Raw genomic sequence first — 18,441 nt, 5'->3', positions numbered from 1 at the left:
GAGAGTGACCTAGTCTGGTGGATTTGAGAATCCTGGTCCTCATGCCAGCAATAAGACTCATTGAGGTAGACGGGTTTAGCATTTGAGTTTCCTTACTCGAAGGTTGTTCCCAAAGGAAGGGTCTGTGTGTGCTGCTGGATCAAGTTTCTGAGCCCAAAGGGCTGGCAGCAAGTCTCTGGGGTATGGTAACTTTACCAGGATAATGATGATAGTGGTAGTGATGGGACCAACCTTGGCCATGAACAGAGCATCTTGTGTGTACTATCAGACATTGTACTATATGATTTATATACTTGAGCTCATTTAATTCCCATAATAATCCAATAAATTAGGCATTATAAGTGTTCACATTTTGTAAATGAGGATACTTAGACTCAAAAAGCTTTATTAACTTACCCAAAGACCCATATTCAGAGTCTGGATTCAGATCCAGATTTGTCTGACTCTAAAGTCTAATTTTTTTAATTGTAAAACAAAAATACTACCTTTGGAGAGATGAACCCTTATCCTTCTCTTCGACACACTCCTCTGCTTCAGCAATGTGCTCTCGGCCATCCCAGTCCATCTTCAATATGACTATTCATCAATGCACCACTACTGTACAAGTCTTCACATAAAATTACATAGGATACCTATGCACCCTTAATTAGAAGTGCACAAAGTCAAGCCCTGTTGCAAGGAACAGCATCACCATCTACCCTATGCCATCAGTACCATTAGCTTCACAAGCCAAAAATGGGGGCCTCTTTAACGTTTTCCTCTCCCTCACCATGTCTGCCACAACCCATCCAATCATGTACATTTTCCTCAGTTGAACCTCTTCAATACTTCCCTAATGCATTCACTTGCCCCCTGCTCACCATTTCCATCGCTACTACCCATCTCTCACCTGGACCACTACGAAAATCTCCAAGATTGTGTTCTCACTTCTACTCTTGCTCCACATGGCTCCATTTTGTGTCCACATCTTGGGAATGCATCCTTAAGGACACATCCAGGGATCTTTATATAATCTAATCACAAATTCCACTGTTTAAAACTCCTTCAGTATGACCCTTCGCCATGTCCTGTGCTTCAGCCCTAATAGTGAGTGGTCTGTGGTTTTTGGAATTTACTCAGCTCTAAAAACTCTGGGATGGCACACACATACCAGGCATGGATACACCTGCATCCCCCGGACCAGCAGTCTCTCCACATCTCCCTGGAAAACCTGTACAGGTGTTTTGGAACTCACTCTCATTTCAGCTCCTCCAGGAAGCCTGGGTTAGGTGCCCAACTGAGTTCTTCTCATCACACCCCAGCTCTCACCCCTCATCCCACTGTATGGAAATTTTTTTTATTTATGTGACTTCACCTCCAGACTCTGACCTCCCTGAAAGCCAGGAGCCATTCTGTTTATACACAGTGCCTAACATGAACAAATGCTTGTTAAATAAATGAATGAATGTGAACCTGGTATACCATAGGCGTCAGAACCCCCCCAGCTTCCTCAAGCATTAGCTGTGTGATCTTAAGAAAGTTGCTTAATCTCCCTAGACCTCAGAGTTATTGTCTGTAAAATGGAGATCATAAAACCTATACTGTCAAGTTATTGTGAGATTTAAACTAAATTATATAATAGATGTAAAGTCCTCAGTGTCATGCCTCATATATAATAAGTATGCAACTGTTAGTTGTTTTTATTATTACTGTGCCCTTCAAGACCCTACTGAAAACATTCATGTTCTTGAAAGACTTCGAATCAATTCCCAGTCCACCATGATGACTGTGCTGCTCTGTGCTGCATTTCATAATGCATTATTTTGCACCCTTGATATTGTTTGAAAGGGTCTGCCCTTTCCATACTTTCTTCAAGTCGCCTAATACTTGAACAAATGCTTTTAGAATAAATGATATTATCAAGTTTGGTTTTGTTCTATAAACTAATGGTGCCCTTTTGCTGTAGATCTTACAGTCCATTGGAGTTTCAAACCATGGAAATTCACTTTGCAACTCCTAATGATGCAAATGCCATAAAGAGAGGCCAGTGACAGGAACACACTTAGGGGGAACGGCAGGGCTCTGGAAGGGAGACAGGTGGTGATCTCAAATTAGAAATCAGGTCTTAAAGGGGCCACAAGCGAGATGACATCTCAAAAAGAGGGTTTCCTTTGTCACAACAGATGTGAAAAGGTGAATGGTCAGACCAATACTTAAAAGAAACTTACAGCTTTGCCCCTGTAAGCGATACTGTGCAGCCATTAAAAATAGGAGGCAAGCTAATAAAATGGCAAATAAGAACATATAAGGGACAATGTTAAGTTAAAAAAAGATTCGGATAACATATGGCTTTTGATCATAGTATGTAAAATTTGCTTTAAAATAAACAAAAAACTTAAAGGGAGTAGACCAAAATTTTAATGCTGTAACAATTTGGTAAGTTTGTGGGTGAAATTTTCTTTTTATCACTTTCCCATACCGTTTGTAATCTTGCCATATTCTTTTAAAATACAAAAAGTATTTCTTAGAAAATACATATTCTGCGTGCCTCTCTAGCAGATGGCTCTAGAAAGAAATGAGATAGCGCAGAAGACACGCCCTAGACTGCAGGGGGCTCCATGAGCCCAGAGCCTGACTCAGCAGCGTGAGAACAGGGGCGAACCTGGGCATGGGGCACTCTGCAGCTTGATCCCGCCCTGGATGGGTCCCTTCTTTACCTGCCACCGCCTCGCTGGGTGTTACTGAGTCCCCCGCCAGCAGGCCGCCCTCGGTGGGCGCAGCGCCCCTCCCAGTCCCGGACCATGCTATCCCCAAGCGACCCTCCTCGCGAAAGATCTCTCTGGGAGAAGGGAGGAGCTGCAAGGGGCCGGAAAGAGTTACAGGGCGCAGGCCTCTGCGACCTCGCCCTCCCCATGCCCGCGCGGCTCCCTACTCCCGCCCCGCGGGCCGATGACCTGTACCTCTTGCAGGGGATCAGCGCCTTCCTCTCGTCCAGCACCCGCACGCGCTGGTTGAGCCCGTCGTAGGAGAGCAGGGCGCGGCTGTTGCGCCCGCTACTTTGCTGGTACATAACCTGGCGCCCCTCCCACTGCTGCGGCGCCTGGCACGGGCGCGGGGCTCCCACCGCCCCCAGGCCGCACAGGCCGCACAGGGTCCAGGCCCAGAGGCCGCCCAGCAGCCAGGCACCCAGGGCGCCCGGGACGGTGCGGAGGGGAGCGCGTCCTGGCATCGCGGTCAGCCTTCCCCGGCCCGAGGGCAAGCCCAAGCCCAAGGGGGCGCTGAGGCGTCCGGGATCAGAGTGGCTCCCGCCGGCTCTTTCCGCACTGTGCCGGGAGTGTGGTCTGGACCAAGGTGCTTCCTGTCCCTTCGGTGGCCTCTGCCGCTTTTGAGATCCGGACGCGCGAGTCCCGGTAGCCGGGGACCAGGGCCCGGGGAAGGCTCCAGTGAATCGCGCGGGAGCTATTTCTGCCTGGGCCACTGCCTGCTGCCACTGCCTGCTGCCACTGCCTTCTGCCGCTTCGGTTTTCACTGCTCACTGCTGCCAACAGGAAATGCAGTGGCAGTGGTGCCACTAGCATCCTGGGAGGCATCGTGTTTTAAGAGGGGGGATGGGGGGAGACTGTGCTGAGAAGTGTGTTTCTCCACTAACTTCAGTGTTCAACAGGTAATCACACACGGAGGGGCAAGTTCAAGGTCAGGATAGGAAAAGCAGAGCTGCTGCGTTTGCTGTGCAAACGTTTGCCCCGCCTACATTGCCCCTCGACAAAATTGCAAACTTCTTCCTCCAAATTAAAAGTGGAAAGACGGGTCTTTTCCTGAAGAAATGATACTAGCTATTCATCATGGCCGCTCCTCAGGTCCCATTCCCAGTGAAGAGTCTAGGAGACTAGTAGACAGCCCCTTGCATTGGGCCTAGGACTCATGGGCATAGCCTCAAGGTCACATTGCAGTGAGACTGCTCCTCCCATCGCCTGGCAATACCACCAGCCGAGTGGTTTGGGTGTCTGGGGGGTTTCGCTTCTTCAAGAACAAGGTTAATTGGGTTTATATTTATGTAATGTTCGGATCTATAATATGGAATGAGCGAGGCTCACACACCTGTAGTCCCAGCTACTCCTGAGGCTGAAGTGGGAGGATCGCTTGAGCCCAGGAGTTAGAGGTTGCAGTGAGCTATGATCATGCCACTGCACTCCATCCAGCCTGGGTGACATGGCGAGACCCTGTCTCTAAAAATATAGTGATAAAGTATGAAATCAAGAAAAAAGAAAGGAACTAAAAAAATGTATAGCGTCTTTCCATTTGAACTGCATTTCAAGGATGATTAAGATTGAGCCAGGTGAAAGTGGGAGATAACATTCCTGAATGAAGGGCATAAGGACAAGGAAAGAATAATGCTGGGGTTCAAGGACAAGGTAGAGGAGTACTCTGAAGCCATAGCACTCATTTTAAGGAATTTGTCATTGATATTGAGGACTGTGGGAACTATCGATCAATGTAAAGCTAGGGAGGAGCATCATCAGGTATATGCTTTAGAAAGCCCACTTAGACAACAGAAAGGGTAGGGCCAGAGGGAAGGCAGGGAGAGGAGGAAGCTACTGTTATCATCCTGGAAAGAGATGATCCTGACTCAGCTAAGGCAGCGGGAGTGGTCATGGAAAGGGTGGAAGACAGTTGGGAGCGGTAGAGAAGCATTTCAACTCAGAGAGAGAGGTTTCTGGTTTGGGCCACTGGGAATCCAGTCCTGAGTGAGGAGAGATGATCAATTCATTTTAGGATTGGTTGATCTTGAGCTGACTGTGGAGTATTAAGGTGGAAATATCCAAGGGACAGCTGGATAAATACTTCTGGAAACCAGCAGAGCTTTTGGATTAGGAAGCCATAGGTACATAGGTGGTAAATGAAGCCGAAGAGTAGAACAGTGGTTCCTGGGGAAATTCCGCATCCCCCTCCCCAGCAAAGAAACATTTGGCAATATCTGGAGACATTTTTGATGATCACAATGTAGATGGGGAGGAGGCTACCGCTGACATTTTGTGGGTAGAGGCCAAGGATGCTACTAAACTTCCTACAATGTGCAGTACAGCCACCTCCCCCCTCCCAAATGAAGAGAAAATTATCTGGCCCCAAATGTCCTAAGTGTTGGGGGTGAGAAAACCTGGAGTTCAGGGGAGTGTTGAGTGTGAGAAGAAGGATTAGGATGGAGCCCCAGAGAGCTCCAGACATTTAAAGGATGGGCAAAGAACAGGCACTTGAGGAGACCAAAAGGAGTCACCAGAGAGAAGCCACTGAATGAGGCAACTTCCTGAGCCTTGTTAAATAAATGTAAGGCATGGAAAGAATGGACTGAATGCTGAAGTAGGGTGTTCTAGAATCACAGCCTCCCTGGAGGTCCCGAAGAGGAGGGACAGTTGACAGGTTTTCCTGATGCATCCTTCTCTGCTGCTCCCTGTCTGTCCAACCACCAGAGACACTACCAATGGGCCGAGTGGGGCAGGCACAGAGCTTTAGGAAGAAGGGCTCTTCATTTCCTCTTACCTTTTCTTAAAGGGCATGCCTCAGAGAACATCAGGGGAGCCCATAAGACTTTGTGACTTGGTACTTACATAGTTAAACAGATGCAGCAGGTTCAAACTGGCTGCAGAAATTTGAGCCCTCTCCGAGTTTGCCCTGCTCAGATTCATAGGAAAAGTGTAGGGTAGTTCAGCTCTTTCTCTTGCTCCCCAGGTAGGAACTCCAGCTGAAAATCTTTTTCACTCAGTGAAGGGTTTAGACTCATTGGAGTTTACTGCTAGAAATGGCTTGAGATGTCATCTGGGCTTTCCTCCTCATGTGATATTTTACTAGCCTGGCTTGGCATCTTTGGAGGTGGAGACTGGTTCTATAGGAACTAGATTACCTTTCTAGAGTGGCTTGGCAGTGTAAGAACACCCTGGGCTTCCCCTAAATAAGAACCAGACTCTTTGGATGAATCCTGAAATGTATTTGTCTCATTTATCCTTTTCACTTACTACGTTTAATTCATGTTCCCTAAAAAATAAGATAATGCATTTAAAGTTCTTAGCTTCATACCTTGATCATTGTAAATTCCCAATAGATGTCACTTGTGCTTGTTGTTTCCTCAGCTGTTTTAATCCTTAGTCTTTAGTTTTAATCCTCAGTTAAAACTAAACTAATTGTGTAGGTTTAAGCTTTGGAGAGAAAAACCATGTGCCTTAAATTCAAGTTAAACTATGTTTTTAAAGATTAACATTCAGAAAACATGTTTCCATATTGCTGATGCCCTAATAAATAGCATATACCAGAAGTCTTACCACCTGAAGATTGATATACATCAATCTCATATAAATAAAGCCTCCCTTTTCTGTAGATAGCTGAGCCAGCAATTGGACTACCTCTTCCTAAAGCAAGTAAGATAAAAGAGAAAGCAAAACATACATACTTGCATCCCATAGTACACAGCTTCTTACTCAACTCAAGCAACAGTCTCTGAGCACATCAAAAATCAAGATTTTAGGCTGCTGAGGTGGAAATCCTTTGGCATGAAGGATCAGAGCAGGGGAGACCTTTCAGATTGTGGTGCCCAATGTTTTCTCCTGGGTTCCACTAATGCTGCAGAGGGGAACAGGGAGTTAGAAGGAAGAGGAAATGTTAGAAGACATTTCTCAAGCTGGAAGATGCTAGCACACCTTCCCCCAGTTCTGTTAACTTCCTGGAGCAGAAACAAACCAAGTGTTATACTGGAAAAATTTCGGCCCAAACTGTCTACTAGCAACAACAACAACAAACCACACTCCACACAACTAAGCGTGGAGTGGGAGTGATTTATACAATGTGACCCTCCTGTTCTGACATTCACTGCACTCTCGCCTGCCTTGCAGGACATTGTCCCAACTGTCCTCAGCGCTCCTCATGCCCCCTACAGGAGAAAGCAAATATATTTCAGAATTAGAGGGCAGCAGAAGCTCCTATTTTCCCCCAACTCTATACTTGGAAAAACTCTAAGGCAGAGGGAGCAAAGTTCAGTTTTCAGCCAGAGTGTCTTTCTCTCTCTTGAAATTCTCTCCCGCACCCTCTTGTATCCGGTGTCGAAAACAACTGCCAGAGGTTCTTTTTCTTGGTCCGAAGAAAAAAGACTGGCCAGACTAAAAAGGAGGGACTTTAGGGGGAAAGCAGGCTTCCAGCCCTGGGCTGCGGCCCAGAGGGGATGATGTCACCGCTTCTGCACCGACGGGCCTGGGGGTGGGGCGGCCGAGGGGGAGCCCGCGCCGCTGCTGCAGCTGCCAAGGGAGCGTTCCGAGCCCACGTCAGGGGAGGTGTCGGGATAAATAGGATCCCGCAATGGCCGTGGCTGGCTGCGCTCCGAGCTGCGGAGTCCGGGACTGGAGCTGCCCGGGCGGGTTCGCGCCCCGAAGGCTGAGAGCTGGCGCTGCTCGTGCCCTGTGTGCCAGACGGCGGAGCTCCGCGGCCGGACCCCGCGGCCCCGCTTTGCTGCCGACTGGAGTTTGGGGGAAGAAACTCTCCTGCGCCCCAGAGGATTTCTTCCTCGGCGAAGGGACAGCGAAAGATGAGGGTGGCAGGAAGAGAAGGGCGCTTTCTGTCTGCCGGGGTCGCAGCGCGAGAGGGCAGTGCCATGTTCCTCTCCATCCTAGTGGCTCTGTGCCTGTGGCTGCACCTGGCGCTGGGCGTGCGCGGCGCGCCCTGCGAGGCGGTGCGCATCCCTATGTGCCGGCACATGCCCTGGAACATCACGCGGATGCCCAACCACCTGCACCACAGCACGCAGGAGAACGCCATCCTGGCCATCGAGCAGTACGAGGAGCTGGTGGACGTGAACTGCAGCGCCGTGCTGCGCTTCTTCCTCTGTGCCATGTACGCGCCCATTTGCACCCTGGAGTTCCTGCACGACCCTATCAAGCCGTGCAAGTCGGTGTGCCAACGCGCGCGCGACGACTGCGAGCCCCTCATGAAGATGTACAACCACAGCTGGCCCGAAAGCCTGGCCTGCGACGAGCTGCCTGTCTATGACCGTGGCGTGTGCATCTCGCCTGAAGCCATCGTCACGGACCTCCCGGAGGGTGAGGCCGTAGGAAGGATGGAGGGAGGCGAGGAGGCGCCCGGGGCTGTGGCTGCCAATTGAGAACTGGGCGGCCACACCTAAGGCTGCCAGGGGCGTCTGAGGCTTGTAGGAGGTGGGAAAGAATGGGGGAAACATTTTCTTCAGAAAAAGTCTGGTTTCTCCCATAGGAATTTTAGGAGCTAGCGGAGAGCACTGCACCCCATAAAGAAAAAAAAAAAAAAGATTTTGCTTACAAAGGGAGCCTTCGATGATGTTTGCATTTATAGTAATAACAGAAATGATAATAGCAGTAAACAGGTGTTGCTAGGTGTCTGAGCAAGTGTTAAACACATTACACGTTATTCACTCATTTAATGCCCAAAATAATCTCACCAGGCAGGTGCCAATACTCGTTCCATTTAGCGCTACTTCTTAAAAAGTTTTTTTTCTGAAAAAGCAGTAATGGTCATTGCTTCCCACCAGGAGTGAGATTTGTAATTGCAGTTTCCCTGGAAAATTGTGAGGTCTGTTTCATAGTCATTGACCCGGAGCCAACTACTGTGGCATTTTAGTTAACCCCATCTCTGCTTCCACCTCCTTCTTTTTTCTTTGGTCATTTGACTGCTTTTCTAAAAAGAAGGAGAGGTTTAAATTCACTTCTTGAAATGAAACCTAGGAATATTTTTGCATTCTTTTATCCAGGCTTTATCTGACCCAGGTTACCCCACATTTAAACAGACTATGATATTGCTGTGCTGGAATCTCTGAAGTTATACCCCAGAGCATTGCTCTAAACATGAAGGAGGAGTGGTTAAGTGAACAGGGTAAATGGAAACTCCTCTCTAATTTAGAGTTTTAGGAAAGAAAACATATTTATTGTTTAAATTATATAAATAATAGAGGGTTATACTTGGTTTTGGTTATATACCTGTGAACTGTTTCTGCACTCCAAGATATGAGGTAGGGATTTGGAAATATTTTGGTTATTTTGATTGACATAAACTGTTAACTTGGAAAATCAACATTTAAATATGACTTTGGGAGAGAGTGATGTGATTTATCCAGTTTGGTTGTATATACCAGTGAGGTTAAATGGATATACATTCACATCGATTTGTGCTTGGATAGGCAAATATTCCCCCAGAGGATTTCTTTCCTAAGACCTGGATATCATTATGAAAGGAGAAGTCAACAATCACATGCCGTTTTTACCATATATAAATATTTTTTGTTTTGTTTTCTTTTTTTGAGATGGAGCCTCACTCTGTTGCCCAGGCTGGAGTGCAATGGCACAATCTCAGCTCACTGCAACCTTCGCCTCTCGGGTTCAAGCGATTCTCCTGCCTCAGCCTCTAGAGTAGCTGGGATTACAGGCATCCACCACCATGCCTGGCTAATTTTTGTGTTTTTAGTAGAGATGGGGTTTCACCATATTGGCCAGACTGGTCTCAAACTCCTGACCTCAGGTGATCTGCCCTCCTCGGCTTCCCAAACTGCTGGGATTACAGGTGTGAGCCACTTCGCCTGGCCCATTTTTACCATTAAATACTATTATTTTGCAATACTGTTTTAGTTTATATCTTCAGAGGGCTCTTTATACCAGCTTGGTGAACAGACCAAATCACCAACCACGCCCATGTGGCCCTGTTTGTGTTTCAGATGTTAAGTGGATAGACATCACACCAGACATGATGGTACAGGAAAGGCCTCTTGATGTTGACTGTAAACGCCTAAGCCCCGGTGAGTTCTTTCTTCGTGGATGTTCCCTCTACTTCTCCTCTCCAGAGTGATTTCTGTTCTCTTTCCAACTTTCTGCCTCTTCTGCCTTTTTTAGATCGGTGCAAGTGTAAAAAGGTGAAGCCAACTTTGGCAACATATCTCAGCAAAAACTACAGCTATGGTAAGTCATCTGTTAAAGCCATTTACTTTTGAGACTTGGTTCATTACAAAGCTGGAATCTCAATAAGGTCACTCTCACTAAAGCTAGTCACAAATTTAAGAAAACAAAAGGTTGACTATTTTTCCAGTTGATCATGTGAATTCTATTAATATATGGCACAATAACAACTGCAAAATGTCTTGCTTTTCTGGATAAATCAAGTGCAAACAAAGGAAGTGACCCAGGTGATAACAATTACATGCATCAGATTGAAAATTTGACATCTTGATCCTCCTTGTCTTGGTGAGAAGTGCTTATCAGCCCTGATGGCACACCCCACCTGTTCTCTTCCTGAGGTTTTACTGCTGCAGGAAGAATGGGAGAATGATCCATGGATCTGATTATCTGAGAGTCAGAGAATTAAGGCCCATAGGCCCAGACAATTAAGATCTGCCTGCATATCCTTTTACTTGTGACTAGCTACAAATATTTAACATCTTAAATAAATTGTGAAAAAAATGTTAATCACAAAATCCTATGGTTACACTATTGAACTAGTTTAAATGCCCTCCTCTCTCTTACTTGAAAGAACCATTCAGCATTTTCTTCCATGAATAAGTCAGTCATGAAATTGGAAATGTTTTAAGTAATTTTAATTTCACAATTGTCATCTGAAAGTAAATTTAATTAACATATGTTCTTTTTCAATTCAAAAAGAAATGTAGAAGGCAGACATTTTAAAAATGTCTGTTTGGGCTGCCTACTTTATATTTCATTGCATGTCTTAAATCATTTCTGCTGAAATAACATAAAGTGGTTTTAGGGAAAATGCTTATTTTGTTTGCTGACTTAGTTTTCATCTTGCAGATTGAAATTTTATATCAGTAAGAAACTTTAGGATATATATCAGACATGAAAGTAGGAGGATCACAGAAATATAGAAATCTGAAAAAAATAAGCTGTTACAAAACTATCAGATTTAAGAATCATATTTAGCCAATGGGGGTAATTCAGCAACAACAAAAAGTAGTTTGTCTTTTCCTGTAGCTTTTTTTCTTAAAGCCTGCTCTATGTAGCTACCATCCTAATCTGATTTACTTAGTCCCCCCTCTGCCAAGATCCAGCCTGAGATACTAATCTGAGTTTCACTGTCATGTCGTTCTCTGGGGTGTTATGGCCTTGGAACGACCTTGATGAAGAAACCATTTTGTATTCAAGTCCTTTGGTGTCTTCATAAACTGGCTTCCTGAAATGGAATCCAAGACAGAGCCATATTAGGCTGATTACAACTCTACGGGAGGCAGTAATAGCAAGAGACCACAGAAACCAGCATTTAAAACTTGGTCAGAGACAGTGACATTAACAGCCATCTGTAATAACAGTTCTATCTCTGCTCACCATGGGTCTACTTTGTCAGTCTGTGAAATTAAAAGATTGAGAACAGTAGTCCTCAGAGACTCCCTCCAGTTCAAAAATGTTATGACTAATAACTATCTCTGTAAAACAGAAGAAGCTCAAGCATCAGATGAGTGATTGAAGCAATGCAAACCTTAAAATGACTTCTGATCTGAATATATATGATCCCCACTTCAAATCACCACAAGGAAGAATACAAATATATGTTTCTGTGAATTTTTTACTGACCTAAAGGCAGAGAAAGACTAAAACCTGCTTTTCAGCTTGCTTTCTTATCTTGCAGTATGCCCCGGAACATTTAAGACAATGTTGACAATATAGGACACCATCCATTTAGCATACGACTGTGTGGGCTGTTTGCCTGCACTCAGGCCACTTGGACATAACCATAATTACAGGAGTGATTCTTTAAGAAAGGCTCAGAAGTTGGCATGAATACACCATCCCTAGTTTTTCCCCAAAACCTTCAACAACACTTTTATCTATTTTTAAATTGCAGTTATTCATGCCAAAATAAAAGCTGTGCAGAGGAGTGGCTGCAATGAGGTCACAACGGTGGTGGATGTAAAAGAGATCTTCAAGTCCTCATCACCCATCCCTCGAACTCAAGTCCCGCTCATTACAAATTCTTCTTGCCAGTGTCCACACATCCTGCCCCATCAAGATGTTCTCATCATGTGTTACGAGTGGCGCTCAAGGTAGGCACAAAGAGGCAAAAGGAACTGTATGCACACTGTTAGGAAGACCTCAATCTCAGTTAGCAGTCATGGTTTAAAAATATAACAAAAATATGCCAAAGTCTTTTTAAAAAAATTAGTTTAACAGATGCCTCTGTTTGAATAGCATATATTCTCTCAATTAATTCTTCCTAGAATGAAGGAAAAATCAAAATATGAGTATTTGAATAGAGTCTTTAAAAATCAATTTCAAAATTCATTAAGTGACTTCAAAATTTACAGGCAAGTCAATTATTTTAAGGAAGAACAATTCTTTTCAAATCATTCAAACAATTTTAGAGTGGCACATACTGAACTTTTAAGGCCACTTTAATAGCTTACAGATCAAGTAAGTAGGGAGTTGAGACTATAGTTCCACATATTTTCCGTATAAACACTTCATAATATTTGATAGAGTATTGCAAACAAACACGCACGCACACACACACACTTTAAGGTGATTTCTGAATCAAATATGTGATTCTCAATTCAAATCATCACAAGGCAATGTATAAACAAATAAATATATGCTTCACACACACTCATACACATACACACAAATTCTAGCTGTGTGTATTTGTCTCCCTGGCCTCTCTTTCTTTCTTATTTTTTTTGGATATTGGTACATTACTTGTAATATAAAGTCAAACTCCTGAGCCCAGCCTCCATGTTGGGCCCCATAAGTTGATGCAGTATACTTCTCCAGCAAAATCACTCAGTTTTACATAACAAGGCATCCCTCCCATTCTCTGCTGTTAATGCTCATCTGTTTCTTCTAGATATAACCTAAGACTATTCCTCTGAAAAGAAACCAAAAACATCTTTGGGAACTAACTCCACTTTTCTGTATTCTATCAGTACTTGGGTGCCCTCCTTACAACATGGATATCACCTTGAGTTCTTGGTTTTAAAGCCAGATTCTGCGTATATCTTGTCTCCCTAAAGAAGCAATCAGTGATTCTGGACTCATCTCTACCAAGGTGTTTGCATCTGCTGCAGTGCTAGAGATCCATTTGGGGATACCAGGTTGTTAGTCATTACATTCTATCTGGAGAGATGAATGGATTACAATCCATCCCGGTAAAAATAGTTTTGGATAATTGGGATTTATGTCCTCACAAATGATTCTAATAAATTGGTAAGGGTATGTAAAGACAATTCTGAAAGTAAGAGAGGAAATCTGCCTTATGAGACCCGCAAACCTGGTGTAAAGTTACACTTGTTAAAACCATGTGATGCAATAGTAGACGTAAAGATAAATGAAACAGAGGAAAAACTCTTGAAACAGGTTTTAATGCATAAAATACAGCTTTTCATTATGAAGGAAATATGGCACATCAATAGAAAATGAATGTATTATTTGGTAAATGTTGAAAATATTCTTATTTGTAAAAAAATACATTCTTTTCACTTTATACTGTACTTTACAATAACTTTCAAATGGATTAAATACATAAATATTCTAAGAACTTTAAAAAGAGGACAAAATTAGGTGACTAAATATGTTATATCTGAAAAGAAAAGTAATTTGTAAACATATAAGTAATGTAAGAAATTACAAGGAAAAATACCAATACACATATCTGACTGCATAATATTATACATATAAAAATCACAAATAATGATAGAAAGGCAAATAAAAATTGAGAAACATACTTGAAAAGATATGAAAAAATAGTAATCTTACTAAAGAGTTCATAAAATTAATATTTAAGCATTGAGACCACGATATAGAAATATATATACAGAAATTGATATAGAGAAGTTCAAATAGTAATACAAATAGAATACAAATAGTAAGTAAACATTTAAAAAATTATCTCCTTAATTCTAAATCCAATTAAAAATAAGATTCCATTTTCACCTAATTCTTAATGTTAGTGAATTGGATGAAAGTGCAACCATTTTGAAAACAACTTGGCACTATGCATTGAAAATCTTTTTAAAAAATACATACCCTTTAACTCAGTTATTCTATTTTAAAAATCTGTCCTAAGAAAATAATAAGCCAGTGCACACTACTGTATACAGGGTTATTCAATGCAATACTGGTAATCATAGCTAAGCAAAAGGGGAATTCGGCAATAAAGAAATGGCTAGATATATTATGGATATCCATATTCATAGTATTATATTATTAACATTATATTTTTAAATTATTCTAATTACATCAGAAAATTTAGATCATATAATGACAAAAGGAAATTTGCAGATCAGCAGATAATCTCAATACACAATGTGATCTAATAAATATAATTAATATTGTTACAAGGAGGAATGAAAGGAAACACCAATAAAATATAAATGGTGGATGTGTGGATTATGGGGTAAAGGATTATTGAATAATTTTTTTACAATTTCTGTATTTTTAGCTTTTTACTTTTGTAATAAAAATCTGTTTACTAAGATAATTTTTTTTCAGGATGATGCTTCTTGAAAATTGCTTAGTTGAAAAATGGAGAGATCAGCTTAGTAAAAGATCCATAGTAAGTATTATGAATAACGCTGTGAAGATGGATGTAAGTGCACATAACAGATTTCTTTAGAGTTGGGGAATTCTTCCCATTCTCTAATCTCCAAGCTCTCATAAGAGCCAGCAATAGCAACAGTATTTGTCTTTTGAATAGGCCGTTAAGAGTGTAGCTATTCTCACTCAGAATTTTTACCAGGAATCTATCATTCGACTTCAAAGGTGATTTAGTTGTGTTCAATACTAAGGTACTGGTTATTTCCAAGTTAAATGAGCCTTTTGTTTCTTTATTACATGTAGTTGTTTTAGTGAACCATGAGATACTTGAGCAGACTTAATATCCATTGAGATTAAAACTGACATATATTTGGAGGGGTGAAATATCTAGTACTAAAACTTACCCTATCACTATACACAGCAGAATCTTTTCCTGTATTTATAATAATTTAAGACTTTTGTCAAAAATTATATGCAAAAAGTAATCGTTTTGCAGTCAAATCTATGATTTTTGTGGTAACATCGTAGAAATATTGGTAATTCAATTAGAGGAGTTAGAATAATTTTTTCACAGAGATGTGAAATTATACCAATCTAAAGACACCAGGTAATTGGTTTTAAATTTTTAAAGCATCCCTTCTTTGCAAAATATGTCATATATATTCAGAAGAATTTGTGTTTACAGGTTCACAAAACATATTGCTATTGCCTATGCTCTCTTAGTTTGCACCAATAAAGAGATCCAAGCAAGAGAAAAGTATATATTAACAATTGAGTTATGGAGAATGTAGTTAGAACACAGCCTCCGCTAGTCAGTGCATTTCTGAATAAGAGAACCAAACACTATTGTGTTAAATCAGAGCTAAAAACTCATGAGCTGCTCAGGAGCATGCTTAGTTCTATTAGACAGGAAATTCTAGCAAGATTGGTTATCTGGTTTCCAGGACTACAGTAGATTAGAAGCATCAATACATGAAGGCAAGCAGACCGTGAGAACCTGAGCTTGCCGAGAGGAAAGCATTCAATAATCATAGCTGTGGGGACCATTCAGTTTGGCAGCATATTTTCCAATATACTGCAGTAGAAATTTGCAAATATCACCACATGATAGCAACATACCATAGTGAGTTTATTATTTTAGAATAGACTAGAAGTGTGTCATAGCACAGTGGGGACAATGTTTTTCTTTTCATTGCATTCCTAGTGCATAGAATAATACCCAGCTGATGACTGTGGTCAAACTTTTGGCTGAATGAAATAGACTCTAGCCAAGCAGGCACATCTGTGTTAATATAAAGCAATGTCAATTCAAGTGGACTCACTTTTTTATTGTTCCTTACTTGAGCTATTTAAAGAATAAATTTTTTTCTATCAGAGAAACTTGATTTTTCGGAATGACTCATTTCCCAATGGTTCTGGATAGCTAGCACGTTAGCGGATGACTAGGTGTAGAAGGGGCCTCTGTCTTCCTTTGGATGTGGGAGAATGAAGTGAACAAACCCCTGACTTCCCAGTGACATGGGGTAAACTAATGCTAGTAGCCATGAAATAGCCTTTTTAGAAGGCTTTGCACTGTAGGAATGTTGCATTATGGGGCTAGTGGTCAAAAGTGCATGGGTGAGAGCCTCAGGCTCTGGAGTCAGAGTGGGTGAATTTGAATCCTGACTCTGACATTTACCAGCTCTGTGCACTGCAAATAACCTCTTTGGGCTTGTTTCCTGACCCTGTCAGTGGTGCCTATTTGGAAGGACTGTTGTTTCAATGAAATGAATGCATGTGGAAACTTCATCACACACTGAGCACTTTCCAAGTCACCTGGTATCATGATAAGTGCTTGACATAGGGTAGCTATTACAATTGTTACCATCATTAATATATTACAGTGAAAAACTTGCCTTAATTTTCACATTAGCTGAGCACCATAAAGGGGTGAGATAATTTGACAGTCATGTTTACAAATTGCTTTTCAGCAGTGGGAAGAGAGGCTGCAGGAACAGCGGAGAACAGTTCAGGACAAGAAGAAAACAGCCGGGCGCACCAGTCGTAGTAATCCCCCCAAACCAAAGGGAAAGCCTCCTGCTCCCAAACCAACCAGTCCCAAGAAGAACATTAAAACTAGGAGTGCCCAGAAGAGAACAAACCCGAAAAGAGTGTGAGCTAACTAGTTTCCAAAGCGGAGACTTCCGACTTCCTTACAGGATGAGGCTGGGCATTGCCTGGGACAGTCTATGTAAGGCCATGTGCCCCTTGCCCTAACAACTCACTGCAGTGCTCTTCATAGACACATCTTGCAGCATTTTTCTTAAGGCTATGCTTCAGTTTTTCTTTGTAAGCCATCACAAGCCATAGTGGTAGGTTTGCCCTTTGGTACAGAAGGTGAGTTAAAGCTGGTGGAAAAGGCTTATTGCATTGCATTCAGAGTAACCTGTGTGCATACTCTAGGAGAGTAGGGAAAATAATGCTTGTTACAATTCGACCTAATATGTGCATTGTAAAATAAATGCCATATTTCAAACAAAACACGTAATTTTTTTACAGTATGTTTTATTACCTTTTGATATCTGTTGTTGCAATGTTAGTGATGTTTTAAAATGTGATCGAAAATATAACGCTTCTAAGAAGGAACAGTAGTGGAATGAATGTCTAAAAGATCTTTATGTGTTTATGGTCTGCAGAAGGATTTTTGTGATGAAAGGGGATCTTTTGAAAAATCTAGAGAAGTAGCATATGGAAAATTATAATGTGTCTTTTTTACAATGACTTCAGCTCTGTTTTTAGCTAGAAACTCTAAAAACAAAAATAATAATAAAGAAAAATAAATAAAAAGGAAAGGCAGACAATGTCTGGATTCCTGTTTTTTGGTTACCTGATTTCATGATCATGATGCTTCTTGTCAACACCCTCTTAAGCAGCACCAGAAACAGTGAATTTGTCTGTACCATTAGGAGTTAGGTACTAATTAGTTGGCTAATGCTCAAGTATTTTATACCCACAAGAGAGGTATGTCACTCATCTTACTTCCCAGGACATCCACCCTGAGAATAATTTGACAAGCTTAAAAATGGCCTTCATGTGAGTGCCAAAAATTTGTTTTCTTCGCTTAAATATTTTCTTTGCCTAAATGCATGTGAGAGGAGTTAAATATAAATGTACAGAGAGGAAAGTTGAGGTTCCATCTCTGAAATGAGAATTACTTGACAGTTAGGATACTTTAATCAGAAGAAAAGAACTTATCTTGCAGCATTTTATCAACAAATTTCATAATTGTGGACAATTGGAGGCATTTATTTAAAAAAAACAATTTTATTGGCCTTTTGCTAACACAGTAAGCATGTATTCTCTATAAGGCATTCAATAAATGCACAACGCCCAAAGGAAATAAAATCCTATAATCCTACTCTCCACTACACAGAGGTAATCACTATTAGTATTTTGGCATATTATTCTCCAGGTGTTTCTTATGCACTTATAAAATGATTTGAACAAATAAAACTAAGAACCTGCTATACATGTGTTTCATAACCTACCTCCTTTGCCTGGCCCTTTATTGAGATAAGTTTTCCTGTCAAGAAAGCAGATACCATCTCATTTCTAACAGCTGTGTTATATTCCATAGTATGCATTACTCAACAAACTGTTGTGCTATTGGATACTTAGGTGGTTTCTTCACTGACAATACTGAATAAACATCTCAATAGTCAACATCTGTGCACATCCTTCATTAGTACCTTGGGATATGTTTGTTTAAATAGCATTTTCGAGCCAAGGAGTATGCTCAGCAAGGAAAGTTCTTGATCTTGTCAGTTATGCCCCAGAATGCTTGGACCATCAATGTATGGAAATGCTCACTAAGTGTATGGTGTATGGAAACCCTCACTAAGATTGTTCCTCCTTCCCCATATTTATTACAAATGTAAAGTTGGAACTG

General features: G+C 41.8%; 2 protein-coding genes across 2 annotated transcripts in view; one reads left to right on the top strand and one right to left on the bottom strand.

The window, feature by feature from the left end:
• EPDR1 (ependymin related 1) overlaps positions 1-3,569 on the bottom strand; it is a 31,313-nt gene extending 27,744 nt beyond the window's left edge. The window contains 2 exon segments of the mRNA XM_003318263.5: positions 2,940-3,397; positions 3,399-3,569. Of these exon segments, the coding sequence (XP_003318311.2) occupies positions 2,940-3,397; positions 3,399-3,569 (629 nt within the window).
• A 3,625-nt stretch (positions 3,570-7,194) lies between these two features.
• Positions 7,195-18,215, top strand: SFRP4 (secreted frizzled related protein 4). The gene is made up of 6 exons (XM_519048.9): positions 7,195-8,054; positions 9,695-9,775; positions 9,870-9,935; positions 11,830-12,028; positions 14,469-14,532; positions 16,484-18,215. Exons 1-6 carry the CDS (start codon positions 7,544-7,546, stop codon positions 16,667-16,669), a joined length of 1,107 nt encoding a protein of 368 aa, XP_519048.4. The 5' UTR covers positions 7,195-7,543; the 3' UTR covers positions 16,670-18,215.
• Positions 18,216-18,441: the final 226 nt, after the last annotated feature.

Source organism: Pan troglodytes, chromosome 6 (genome assembly GCF_028858775.2).
Source record: "Pan troglodytes isolate AG18354 chromosome 6, NHGRI_mPanTro3-v2.0_pri, whole genome shotgun sequence".
NCBI lineage: Eukaryota > Metazoa > Chordata > Mammalia > Primates > Hominidae > Pan > Pan troglodytes.
Note: the sequence above shows the minus strand (reverse complement) of the source record. Positions and strands in the feature narration are given on the sequence as shown.

Coding starts and splice junctions, on each gene's coding strand:
- SFRP4 (XM_519048.9), top strand. CDS start 7,544: ATGAGGGTGGCAGGAAGAGAAGGGCGCTTTCTGTCTGCCGGGGTCGCA. Junction 8,055..9,694: donor CGTCACGGACCTCCCGGAGG/GTGAGGCCGTAG, acceptor TTTGTGTTTCAG/ATGTTAAGTGGATAGACATC. Junction 14,533..16,483: donor AGCTTAGTAAAAGATCCATA/GTAAGTATTATG, acceptor ATTGCTTTTCAG/CAGTGGGAAGAGAGGCTGCA.